At 43.5% G+C, this 13,482-nt stretch overlaps 1 protein-coding gene across 12 annotated transcripts; it reads left to right on the forward strand.

Moving 5' to 3' along the window:
* The first annotated feature begins 204 nt into the window (after positions 1–204).
* RNF6 (ring finger protein 6) lies at positions 205–9,802 on the forward strand. 12 transcript variants are annotated; one of them, XM_081550977.1, is made up of 5 exons: positions 205–442; positions 1,107–1,186; positions 2,964–3,170; positions 4,259–4,354; positions 6,999–9,802. In XM_081550977.1, exons 3-5 carry the CDS (start codon positions 2,978–2,980, stop codon positions 8,720–8,722), a joined length of 2,013 nt encoding a protein of 670 aa, XP_081407103.1. In that variant the 5' UTR covers positions 205–442; positions 1,107–1,186; positions 2,964–2,977; the 3' UTR covers positions 8,723–9,802. The 12 variants fall into 12 exon arrangements, with proteins under 12 accessions (XP_081407103.1, XP_081407109.1, XP_081407106.1 ...); XM_081550983.1 differs by having other exon boundaries at positions 2,968–3,170; XM_081550980.1 differs by lacking the exon at positions 205–442 and adding an exon at positions 616–649.
* The last annotated feature ends 3,680 nt before the right edge of the window (positions 9,803–13,482 follow it).

Raw genomic sequence — 13,482 nt, forward strand, 5'->3', positions numbered from 1 at the left:
AATTTCCGACGAGCGATACAGGAAAGCGGCTGGGTGTTGAGCTACGCGGTACCCAGGCGATCCAGGGATAGGAGCCGACAGCTGGGCTTCACGCCAACCGAGGAGGGCGGCCTGGAGACCGCCAGCGCCGAGGGCCGGAACGCTGGACGCCGCCTCCCGGGCTCCGCCGGACGCGGTTTCCGGTCGCACCCGCGTGCGCCCGGCAGCGGTGGGGCGAGCATCTCCAGTCGCGCAGGGGGCGCGGCCCGGCCGCCCCGCCTCCAGAGCCTCTGCTGGACTGTCCCGCGGCACAGCAAGAGGCCTCTCCTCAGCAGACGCCCACAGCGGGCAGCGGCCTCCAGAGGCGCGGATGCGAGCCCTGCCCGCCGTCCGGTCACTGCCTCCGAGACGCACGCTTCTCCTCTCCCGGCAGCTGGAGGGAAGCGGACCGAACGCCGGCGAGGTGAGGTCCTAGGAACTCTCCAGGCCTCCCGCGAACTTCCGGGAGATGCGGCTCCCCCTACCCCCCGCCCCCTGAGGGACCGCCCCGAGCCCCGCCTCTGCTCTGATTGGCTGCCCTTGCGCCCGCTGCACCGCCCTGGCCGGTGATTGGCTCTGAGGCGCAGTCTGTCAGCCGCCCCCCTTGGGAATCTGGGTCGCCATGGGAAGGGTTCGTTACTCGGGGACGGCTTGGGAAGAGGTTGGTCGGGCTTCCTAGGCTCGTTTTATTGTTCTGGGGACCCTACCCCCGGCGCGCGCTTCCGTCGCAACGGCCAGGAGAGGAGCCGGTATCGGAGGCGGAGGGCAGGGGTGGCGAGAAAGTGAAGGTTGAGAAGTGAGCCCGAGGCCCCAAGCCCGGCCGCCTCCGAGAGGGAGCGGGGTGGGAAGGAAGGGCCCTGAGAGAGGAGCTGCCACCCTGGGAGAGGCCTAGTTTCTGCTTCAGGGGAGGGCGGCGGGGGTTCATGACCTAGTTGTTCGGGCATCTCGTTTTCTAGGTGAGTCTCTCTACAGAATTCACTGGAGATTTTTGCTTCGGCTTTGCAGCCGAGTTTGGAGACGGCTAGCCCGTTTCCTCGCCTTCCCAGAGGCCATTGACTGAATTCATTCACTCTATTTTATCTCTTCAGATGAGCAGCCGTCAAAAACACAAACAATGGAAGGACGGATACCACTGCGTATATTAAAAGCATGTTGAAAGGAAAATAAGGTATTCATTTGGATTTAATTGTGTTTAATTGTACGAGAGAATTACCTTTTTGAAGAGAAGCTCAAAAGTTTTGAATAATACTAATTTAGTTTGGTCTTGTGACAGGTTTCAATTTTTTTTTAATCGTTTAATATACAAAAGTCACATTACTGCCGTACCTACCAAATACGCTCTATGCTAATGATGGGCTAGTCCTGACTATGCTGAACTTGAAAAGAAATCGGGAACTTTTGATAATGTTCATTTGCATATGATTACATAGTGCTACAGATCTTTTAAAAATGACGTTATCACTGTTAAAAAAAAAACTTGTAATTTAACGTTAGACTGTGTGTGAGATTGGATAGTAGCTAACTCATACAATAAGGTACACTCGTAGGCTAATTTCACTTTGTTTTTAAAGTACCAATTCGTTGTTGCTTAGTTGCTTAGTCATGTCAAAACTCTTCTGCGACCCCATGAACTGTAGCCCACCAGGCTCCTCTGTCCGTGAGATTTCCCAGGCTAGAATACTGGAGTGGGTTGCCATTTCCTTCTCCAGGGGATCTTCCCGACCCAGGGATCGAACTGGAGTTTCCTGCATTGGCAGGCAGTTCTTTACCACTGAGCCACTGGGGAAGCCCAAAATATCAATAGTTTGCTTGTTACACACTGAGTTATAGTTATAATAGTTGCTTAACTGGCCACCCAGTCATTTGACCCTCTAGCTTCTATAAAGTTATATACTGTCTTATACATCTCTGTTAGTGACATACTGGAAATTGTGAAGGAATGGTTTGTTTCAGCCACATGTATGCATACTGAGTTGCTTCAGTGATGTCTGACTGTGCGGCCCTATGGACTGTAGCCCACCAGGCTCCTCTGTCCATGGGATTCTCCAGAACCCACACTCAAGAATACTGGAGTGGGTTGCCATGCCCTCCTCCAGGAACCTTCCTGACCCAGAGATTGAACCTGTGTCTCCTACATCTCCTGCATTGGCAGGCAGATTCTTTACCACTGGCGCAACTCAGGAAGCCCCATTTCAGCCACAGAACACCCAAATTAGCTCTTGAAGTTAGACCTTGGCAAGGTCAGGTAGTTTCACTGGCACTCAGCAGCCTCTGGACTAACCACTCCGATCTTAGGAACAAGGTTCTTATGGAGGGGCACAAAAGCTCTGATGTGCTTGCAGGATCCCCAGAGCTGTGCATGTAATATTGTCTCCTGTGAAATGTAGGAGAGGTCAACTCCAGGTCTGTTCAGCTAACTTATTTTTACCTCAACAAAATGCAAGGAGGGTAATACTACATTTGTGAACTTTATTTTGGGAGGAAAACCCCTACTGGAAATAAATGTAAATGATACCCTCCCAATACCCAATAGTCCTTTGCTTATTAAGTAAAGAACGTGCATAATTCAAGGTTAAAATTTGTATGCTAACATGAAGTATCCGGATATTTGGAATATATTAGACCAACTTTACAGGAGAGTCAAAGAGGTAAAAAGTGAGATAATCACTTTGGTTTTCAAGTATGAGAAATGTGTGGTGAAACCAAATCCATTCTGACTTAAAGGACAGCTTTTGGCAAAGCAGTAGGCCAGTTGTGTTGTATTGCCTAGGAGCTATTAGTATTGATACTTATTTTACACGTAAGTTTTTCACTGCAAGACTTGGCATACAAAGTATTTGAGTAGTGGGCAGATTTTTAAAATTAAACAAGTTAAACACGAAGCCATGTGGTTAGTCAGTCCATGACTAACACCTTGAATTTGTGTTTGTTGTTTGAACCGAAAGCCAGGAGTCTCAGCATGAATCGATCTAGATCTCGATCAGATGATGGTGGTGAAGAAACCTTATCCCAAGACCAGCATCACCAAGAAAATGAAAGAAGGTGGCAGCAAGAGCGTCTCCACAGAGAAGAAGCCTATTACCAGTTTATCAACAATCTCAATGATGAAGATTACCGGCTGATGAGAGACCATAATCTTTTAGGCACTCCTGGTAAGGGATAGGTAAAAGAGAAAATACCTTTTTCAGCATTATTAAAAGTTCCAGCATTAGGAGGCGTTTTTACCCCCATCTTCCCTGTTCCAAAATACACTGTACTGTTTTGGTGACTTTAAGAGCTTTGTAACATAACAACATAGAAAAATCACTGGCGTACTTCTGTATGTCATAAGTAGGTTAATATTGGGTCTTCCCTGGTGGCTCAGCAGTAAAGACTCCACCTGCCGACGCAGGAGATACGCTTCGATCCCTGGTCAGGAAGATCCTGTGGAGGAGGAAATGGCAGCCCACTGCAGTATTCTTGCCTGGGAAATCCCAAGGATAGAGGAGCCTGGTGGGCTACAGTCCATGGGCTTACAAGAGTCAGACATGACTTAGTGACTAAACAAGAATATTGAATGTATAGCACTGTTATACAAGTGTCAAACAAACCAACTGGTTCATGTACATGATAGTGTCCAATATTTACATATGTGGTCCTATTTCTCTTAAGTAATATTTGTACAAATAAACTACTATTCATTTCAAACCTGATTCTAACTCATTTGAGGTGTTACTGTTTATTTATTTAGCTGAACTAATAACTCCCCCAAAGTCAGATGTGCTCCATAATTTTTTTACAAATTAGTTTCACAGTGAACTGATTGAAACTTGCAGGTTTTTATGTAATATATTTGTATGTTGCATATTTGCATACTATATATTGGATTACCCATATAATGTACTAGGTAAAATTCAAGTAAAGATTTGAAGTTTTCTCTGGAAATACTCCCTTCTTAATTTCTTTTTAACTCTGACAAAAATCCACAAAATTATAGCCTATGGGTTCCTAAGTATATCAACTGGGAGCACTTTATTAATGATTCAAATTAAATCTTATTTTAATTTAAATAAAACATTAATAAATGAAACAAGCAAAATGATGTGTATTTGCATCAAGTCAACAGTTTTTACTGTCTTCAGTTATGAAAATAGTAGAATGACTTTAACAGAGTGCTAAAGATTAGTCTGACCATAAGTTTTCATAAAACTTAGTAATTTAAAAATTTGAATTTCAGTGAGCATTTTTCTGTTTTTTTTAGGAGAAATAACATCAGAAGAATTACAACAGCGGTTAGATGACGTCAAGGAACAAATAGCATCTCAGCCTGACTTGAGAAATGGGACAAACGCCAGAGGTACTATGGACTCCTTTCCATAAGAAACAGGTTTGATTGGAGTAATTGCAGACGTGAGCTTCCAGGACCTTGTCTAACATTGGTTTTTAGTGTTTTTCAGATTTAATGTGATACTCATTCAGGGAGTATTTATGAATTATATGCAAAGCAGTATAGTTCGGCAGTACAGGACAGAGGTTACATATAAAGATATCTTATACATCTGTTGCCTTCCGGAGCTCCTGTGTATGAAATAGTATATTAATTGCCAGCAGAATTCTTTTTAATTTTAAAATGTACAGACTAGTTTTTTTTTTTTTAATTAATATAACTAAGCTTAGCTTTTAAAAAGTTATACAGAACAACACAGAAAGACTGAGTCAGGAAAACCTGTTTGTTGCTTTGCTGTGTTTTTGTGTTTGTTGTATCATTTTACTGAACAGACACTAAGACATAATATAAGTTCTTATAAAAAACATATTGCTTGTAAAAAAACATTCATACTAAACAAATTTATGGAATTAAAAGTAAAGCCAGCATTAAGGTCCGCCTTACCACTTCCTTCCCCACGAGTATTTGTTAGTAGTAGTTTCACATATTATATCAAGATCATGGTATAAATTAGGGTGAAGACTATTAAAAACCCCAAATGCATTGTCTCAGGAAGATATAAGTTTACTCCTCTTTCATGTTAACAGTCCAGGGCAGACACACTTTACTCCATAAAGCCTCCTGGGACCCACCCAGCCAGCAGAGTGGTTCTACAACTGTGCTGTGTCCAGTGCAGTAGCTACTGGCCACATGGGCCTATTTAAATTTAATAAAATTGAAAACTCAGTTCCTCAGTCATATTAGCCACATTCAGGAGTTTAATAGTCCCATGCGGCCAGTGGCTTCTGTATCAGACAGCACAGAGACAGAGCACCTCCACTGTTGCAGAAAGGTTTACTGGACATCGACTGCTGCTGCTCCGGGGTGTGGCCTTCATGATCAAGCTAAGTCACCGCCACAACTAGGTTCCAACTGGCAGTTCTAGGTCCAGAGGAAGGCGCGGGCACCTGCCTGAAAATGAGCTCTCTCACTTCCACTCCAGTTCCATTGATGAGAACTCACTCCTGTGAACACCCTGCTTGCCAGGCTGCTCCCAGGACTGTCACAGTGCATTTACAGTGGAAGAAGGGACCACAGATTTTGTGAGATATGAGTGACCTCTTTCATGCATCATCATCACTACATCCTAGTAATTAAAGAAGTGGCATTTAGAATGAGTTAATGTTTACCTGCTCTTTATTCATATCTCTTTGCAAATTAAAATGGCAAGTGGATATTAACTCTTGTTTTCTTTACATTGTTATAGGCAGATTGTGCTGTGTGAGTATAGCTGGTAAGACTGGTCCTTTGAGATATGTTTTAATGGAAAATGTACTCATCACAAATGAAATAGCTTATATTTTTAGAATATGGCTAAAGTTGCTTATTTTACTGATAATCAGCAGTTGATTAACAGATTTAACTTTAATAAAGAACATTTTTTATGAGAGATTGCAGTAATGAAATAAAATCAAAGCAGTCCCATTTAATAGCTGTTTTTGAGTAGAACAGACTTTAAGGGTAAAGTCTGTGTAATTAATATGCATTACAATGCTTTTCATTGAGTTTTGTACTTTAATAACCCACTGGTTAAGAACAGAAAAGTAAGCTTCCCACAATAGCACTGTCATAGTCAAAGAAGTTTATCGGGGGCACAGTTACTTCTAAATTGATTCATTCAGCAGTATTAATTGAGAGTCTGATTTCTACCAAATATTGTTGTTGAGGTTGGGGATTTAGCAGTGAACAAAATAAGACAAAACTTGTTTTGTCTTTGTGTAGCTCACATTCTAAATGAACAGAAAATGTATTTTATTGTATTATATGTAATGGCTAACATTTATTGAGTACTTTCTCAGATATTATATCATGCCAGATGTTATATTAATCATATACCATGTCTTCTTTTATCCTCATGATAATCCTCTGACATCCATCCTATTATTATCTCAAATTTACAGATAGGATATAGCCACAGAGAACTGAATTAAATGCTTAAAATTTCCTTTCTTTACATAAAGACATATTATGGTTCTAATATTGTACTCAAAGAGCCACAGTTCTTGAGCTATATGTTTTTGGCAGTTTCTAAGAAACAAGATTCTTAAGGTTACCAAAATACCTAGTTGCAAAAAACACTGTTGTTACCTTTCCCAAAAGGATTCTACAAATTCAAGTGAATTATGTATGTTTTGTTGCTATGTTTTATTAATATTGCCATATGAATAAAGCAATTTAAGTGTACAGTTTTGGTAATGGTTATATTTTTCATTTGCCTTAATATTTTGCTGATAATAGGCCTATAGAAAGCAAGAGTGAAGATTTCTTCACACCTCTGCACAAATAGTATTTAAAATTTTATAATGTTAATTCACACTGTATATTATAGTATGCTTGTAGTATACACCTTTCTTTTAGAAAGTTCTTTTTTGGGGGCTGTTTTTCATTCATTCAAATGCACGGGTGTTCTTAAATATAATTTAATTTAATTAAAACTTTATCTTATAAGCTTTCAATGAAAATCTAAAGATTGATTTCAGGAATTTATGTTAAGTTGATTTGGTTTGCTTTCCAGACTCAGGAATCCCTCAAGAGAGTTCGAATGAAGATTCTCTGCTGGAATGGCTGAACACCTTTCTTCGCACAGGAAACGCAACTCGAAGTGGGCAGAATGGGAACCAGACCTGGAGAGCTGTGAGTCGAACCAACCCGCACAGTGGAGAGTTTCGGTTTAGTCTGGAAATCCACATCAACCACGAGAACAGAGGATTTGAAATGGACGACGAAGACTCTGCGGGCATGCCGCTCTCCGATGTCAGCCAAGATCAGGCTGCAGATGGGCCCCAGAGACCAAGCAGTCCTGTGGCCAGGCGAACCAGGAGCCAGGCTGCAGGGAATCTCAGCCGCGGTGCCCGCATTCCCAGGATGCGCCTTGGCTCCGGGGGGCGGAGCTCAGTTGAAGGCTCTCTGTCTCCACTGGGAAGACTAAGAAATGGAATTGGGGGTGCATCTGGCAGTCCTGGACCTAGTGCCCCCCTCACTCATCTCAGCACCCCATCAGGTGGGAGTGAATTCAGGCAGAGGGAGGGGCAGCGGTTTGGAGCAGCCCATGTCTGGGAAAATGGGGCCAGAACCAACGTCACAGTGAGGAATACAAACCAAAGACTAGAGCCCATAAGACTACGGTCTACTTTCAGGAGTCGGAGCCGGTCGCCGATTCAGCGGCCAAGTGGCACAGTTTACCATAATTCACAAAGACAGAGCCGGCCTTCCCAGCAGAGCACCAGGCGGTCTGTCAGAAGGAGAGGGGTAACTCGGGTCTTCCTGGAGCAGGACCCAGAAGGCAGAGGGGCCACGTCCTCGCTCTTCTCCAACTCGAGGCTCGTGTCCAGAATCACGGTGGAAGAGGAAGAGGAGGAGCCCAGCAGGCTGTCCGCGGCCCTGCGGCGACACCCGACCATCACCCTGGACCTGCAGGTGAGGAGGATTCGTCCTGGAGAGAGCGGTGACCGCGACAGCATCGCCAACAGGACTCGGTCTCGGGTGGGGCTGGCGGAGAACCGGATCTCCTTGGAGAGAAACAGCGGGGGCTTCCACCGCAGCATCTCGCGCCAGGAGCGCTCGGGGATGCGCACCTACGTGAGCACCATCACCGTGCCGCTGCGCAGGGTGTCTGAGCACGAGCTCGCCGCCGAGCCGTCCTCCGCGGCGCTGCGCTCTATCCTAAGGCAGATCATGACTGGCTTTGGTGAGCTGAGTTCTCTCATGGAGGCCGAGTCAGAGTCAGAGGCGCAAAGCGATGGGCTGCATGGGCCGGCGCTGCGCTCAGACGCGGGTCCCCCCGGTGGGGCCGCCAGCCCTCCCGCGAGAGGAGCTCCCCGGGGCCGGCTGGCCCGCGTGGAGCTCACCCCGCCTCATACCCTAGCCAGCGACCCCGTATCGGGCCGGCCTGCGCGGAATTCAGGTAACTTGGTGGAGACGGGAACATTACCCATTCTTCGCCTCGCTCACTTCTTCCTGCTTAACGAGGGGGAGGATGACGACCCCACGCGTGGTTTAACCAAAGAGCAGATCGACAATCTCTCCACCCGGAACTACGAGCACAGCAGTGCGGACGGCGAGCCGGGCAAGGCCTGCAGTGTGTGCATCAGCGACTACGTGGCCGGAAACAAGCTCAGGCAGTTACCCTGCATGCACGAGTTCCACATCCACTGCATCGACCGGTGGCTCTCGGAGAACTGCACCTGCCCCGTCTGCCGGCAACCTGTCTTAGGGTCCGGCCTAGCCAACAGCGGGTGATGCCCGGAGTCCCTCAGACGCACACCGCTGTGGAGCTGTGTTCAAGCGTTGTTTTCTTGAATCATTTGTGATGCGCTTACCAGGATGAAAAATAGCAGATGATTATAGTTTGAACTATTTTTTGTGTGTGCTTTTTTAACTTGTTAAAAAGAGTAAATTTATAGAAAGTTTAAAATGCAAATGTTAAATTATCCTAAAGTACAGAATAGTTAATATTGCTAGAACCAAATAACCTTTAAAATATTTTTATTTTGGTAATTTTGTTCATGCTAAGCACTTTTGTATCTGCACAGTTCGGTAAGTTACAAGTCAATATTTGTCCGAAAAGTCCTGCAGGGTTTTGCTTGGACTTTCAGGTCCCATAGGCTTTATACTGTGTCCAGACATTGGTGTCTAAATAAGCCTTCCTTTAACTTTTCATTCTAAGGACAGTGTCTTCATGAAAGAGTCCCTGGCTGAATGTTTGCTCAATGCACTTAAGTTGCTTGAAATGTTAAATTTATTATGCAGCACTTAAATTTAATATGTGTATATATAGGTATATAATTTTAAGGTTAAAATATTCAGTCTGAAATCTACTGGTTTGGTTCTTATTTTAAGTTGTTGGGCTATTACTGCATATGGCACAATATTTAATATTTGCAGGATCATCTCGGGGAGGAAGTGGATTAAGATATTTAAAAATAGATAATTTATGAAGCGTTTCTGACAATCTGACTTACTAGACAGCAAGCAATATATAACACTGAACAAGTATTTCTTTTTTCAGAAATGGAACATGGACATTTTAGAGCATAGAGGTTATTTGAGTTCTACTTTTTCGTGACTTTTTTGAAAGTGCAAACCATTTTCTGGATTAAATTAAGTAAAATATACAACATGCATGGTTTCTCAAATTTAGTTTAAAATCTAAAAAAATAATCTGTAAAGAATCAAATGCATAGATACTATGTTAAGTTCACTTGGAGGCCAAAAAACTCCAGATAAAACAGTGACAACAAAAGTAAGAGAATGTAGAATTTATGCAAAGTATGCACTGAAGATCTGTTTCTACCAATAAATATTAAAACGTGTCAACTATTCTGTGTTGGTCCACTGTGGTTTATTTACTGAAAGAAATAGATATTTCGCATCAGCTGGATGCCAGGCAGTGTTACAGGTGTCAAGGATTCCATAGAGGAGAGACAGAGTCCCTCTTCTCACAGGAAAGACATATTTGCTCTTAGAAATGGAAACTCGGTTAATAAAATGAGTTATTGTTCTGACTTGCATGTTTGTTCATGTCATTCATGAATAAATGACAGTTTGCTGTGGTGACACCGCTTGGACAAAATCATAAGAACAAGTACCTCAAGGCCAATTCTGTGAGATTTAAGTATATTTCAAGACTTAGTTTTCCTTTTCAGTTAGTGATTAAATGCATTTTGTTCAGTAAGATACATGAACAGACGTTGTTACGGAGAGTATTTCACACCTGGAGTGAAAGGTTTATGTAAAGGTAGTAACTTTGGAGTAAATGGTTTATGTAGAGCAGCACACATGGGACATGGGACTTGGAAGTTGGATCTGAAGATTTTAAATACCAGACTCAAGGACTTTTTACTTTATAGACTTGAGGTGTCTCTTGCTAAATTATATTGGCGAAGGGTAAGATCATTGTTCATGTTTTGGGAAGATTGGTGTGGTGCAGAGTGCAGTGGGGTAGAAAAAGATGGGAAGCGAAAAGTCAATAAAGGAACAATTGCTGTAAATTTTTACTATCAACTATCATCATCATCACCAGTTATTATCTAACCCAGGGTAATGGCAGTGAAACTGGAAAGAAAGGGGAGAAAAATACTGAAAAAAAACACAACATTATTTCATTGTTTCTCATTCACTGCGAAGAGGTGGGAGGTCATAGGTAAAGCATCTCTGAGGGCAGGAGGGAGGACATGTTATAAGCTTGGCCAGGGTAGACATTTACTTTGAAACAAAACCGTGTTCATGTATCTGTCCCACTCATTTGAGTGTGATCATTTGACCCCGATATGACAAGAGACTGGGCTTCCTAGGTGGCGATAGGGGTAAAGAATCTGCCTGCCAATGCAGGAGACTAAAGAGTCTCAGGTTCAATCCCTGGGTCAGGAAGATCCCCTGGAGAAGAAAATGGCAACCCACTCCAGTATTCTTGCCTGGAGAATCCCATGGACAGAGGAGCCTGGTGGGCTACAGTCCATGGAGCCACAAAGAGACACAACTGAGCATGCACACACACACATAACAAGAGACTAAATCCAGCAGTTACTACTCAGATGAAATTTTCCTCAGGAAGTTCTAGCTCCCTGTTCTGACGAGTTAGGAAAATCAAGAGGAGAACAAAGAAATGGGGAAATGAAATGAACAAAGTGGGGGTCAGGGAGAAATGAGAGTGCGTAGATCCTCGGTGCTTTTCAAGTCGTGGGAGGACCTGCATGCAGAGAGATCCCAGGTAGACACTGGATGTGAAATTCGATGGTGGGCAGTATGGAAAATTCTGTGAAAGCAGCAGGAATGCCTAATGAGTTTGGTAAATTGGTATCCTGGTTGGGAACAAAGAAATGTTTTCTTTAATAATTTCATTCATCTTCCAGTAAACAAGTCCCATGACAAATACAAAGTCTCATTATCTATTTACAGCATCTACTCAGCAAGGATTGTACCCTTTGTGTTTCCAATATAGAAAGGAATAGATTATTTTAAATCCTCCATTTGAATATTAGGTTCCCTGACATGTCCTTAGAGCCTTTTCTGTAGAGTGTGGCTGTCTTATAAACTTCTGTCTGCTTTCCAGTCAGCTACCCTGGTGGCTCAGACAGTAAAGAATCTGCCTGCAATGCAGAAGACCCGAGATCAATCCCTGGGTCAGGAAGATCCCCTGGAGAAGGAAATGGCAACCCACTCTAGTATTCTTGCCTGGAGAATTCCATTGACAGAGAAGACTGGCAGGCTACAGTCCATGGGATCACAGAGTCGGACATTACTGAGTGACTGACTTTCCTACATATTACATCTTTTCCCCCTCTTGTAGCGCAGAGTTTTATAATTTCAACTAGCATTGTTGTGACTTGATTATCTTTCATCCACTCTTAGGTCATTTTTCTTTAAATCTTTAATGTGACTTCACAATTTAAATCTCCCGTGAGCTCCTTGAAGTATTATTGCCACTTAACACAGGGATTCCCAATCTCCGGGATCTAATGCCTGATGATCTGAGGTGGAGCTGATGATAACAATAATAGAGATACAGTGCACCATACATGTAATGCTCTTGAATCATGCTGAAAGCATCGCCCCCCCCCCCCGGTCTGTGGAAAAATCTATGAAGGCAGTCCCCCATGCCAAAAAGGATGGGGACCTCTGACTTAACACAGTAGATGGCAAAGTTTAGAGAGTCAGTCACAGGACTATTTGTTTGCCTCCAAACCTGTGCTCTTCCCACACCCTGCATTCACAGAAGCAGAAATGCCTTGAGACATTTTCAGTCTAACTCCTTCCTAAAGATATTTTTCTTTCTTTTTTGGGGGGGGGCCACACCCCGTGTGCGACACGTGGGCTCTTAGTTTCCCTGATCAGGGATCAAACACGTGCTCCCTTCAGTGGAAGCTCAGAGTCTGAAGCACTGGACCACCAGGGAGGTCCCTGAAAAGATATTTTTCTAAGTTTGTAAATGTTATGTCATGTTTCCATGTGCAAATACATCTTTTCTGTCTCAAGGATGAAGAGAGAAGGACTGCTCCAGAAAGATATCAAGCATAATCTATACTACAAGGATGAATCCAGAAAAGAGGTGAATAGGAGACATCTGAAGATGCTGTGTTAAGGTCAGAGTTAAAAGGTTGCATCTGAAGGCTTTTCACGAATATTATCAATCCTCCCACGAAAGAACTTACTAGGAACTTCTCATCTTCCTGCATCTCTCCATTTGAATAATCTCTGGCCAGAGGAAGAAGACATCATGTAGGAATGGTGCTCCAAATGAAGCGGGTGGTTTTGCTTCCATTGCAGAGTCAGCAGGGTCTCCCCCTCAACCTTGTATAACATTGAAAATCAGAGACCTTGGATATCTGTCAACACAGACATGGGAGATGATTTCCTGGGAAACCAGAGCTGCCTTTTGTTGAGAAGGCCAAATGTTCGTGTTTCAGAGGATGTGGCTGTGTGTGCCAGCGGTGGTTGTTGCCTTGATGTCTTTAGACAGGTTGAGGGCACTTTTCAGTGACTCTGAGTATATTAGGCCCTGATGTTTCTGCCCTTGTGATAACTGCAGATCCATAAATACTTTCAGCAAGTATATATATATATTTGGCATGTTTTATTTTGAGCACTACATCTCTGAAGACTCTTGAGTGGGGGAAGTTTGAGCTGGTTCATCACATTGCTCTCGGGATTCAGTTCAGTTCCAAAGCTGGTCCTCAGATCTGTGGCCTTCTAGTACAAATGAATATGAGGCTGCATTCACTTCTGCAGTAACTTTAACAGCATCTGCTAGAGCCGTGGAGGTTTCAGGTCAGAGATGGTGACAGGGACAGTGATGATGTCATTCAGGTATTTCTCATTATCGTTCAGGTAAACATTTTAAGGTCATATTTCTTGGACCGTATAACATTGAGTATCTTATAAAAATGAAATAAACTAGGAACATTCAACCTCTGTTACATTTAAGCCCCAGAGACAGACTCATAGAATCTCAGGCCTAGGAGAAGATGGACTCTCTAAGCACATCCTCCTTGAACCCCCAG

This window comes from Giraffa tippelskirchi, chromosome 12, assembly GCF_054371585.1.
Source record: "Giraffa tippelskirchi isolate mGirTip1 chromosome 12, T2T-mGirTip1v1.2.pri, whole genome shotgun sequence".
NCBI lineage: Eukaryota > Metazoa > Chordata > Mammalia > Artiodactyla > Giraffidae > Giraffa > Giraffa tippelskirchi.

Coding starts and splice junctions, on each gene's coding strand:
- RNF6 (XM_081550977.1), top strand. CDS start 2,978: ATGAATCGATCTAGATCTCGATCAGATGATGGTGGTGAAGAAACCTTA. Junction 3,171..4,258: donor TAATCTTTTAGGCACTCCTG/GTAAGGGATAGG, acceptor TGTTTTTTTTAG/GAGAAATAACATCAGAAGAA. Junction 4,355..6,998: donor AAATGGGACAAACGCCAGAG/GTACTATGGACT, acceptor TTTGCTTTCCAG/ACTCAGGAATCCCTCAAGAG.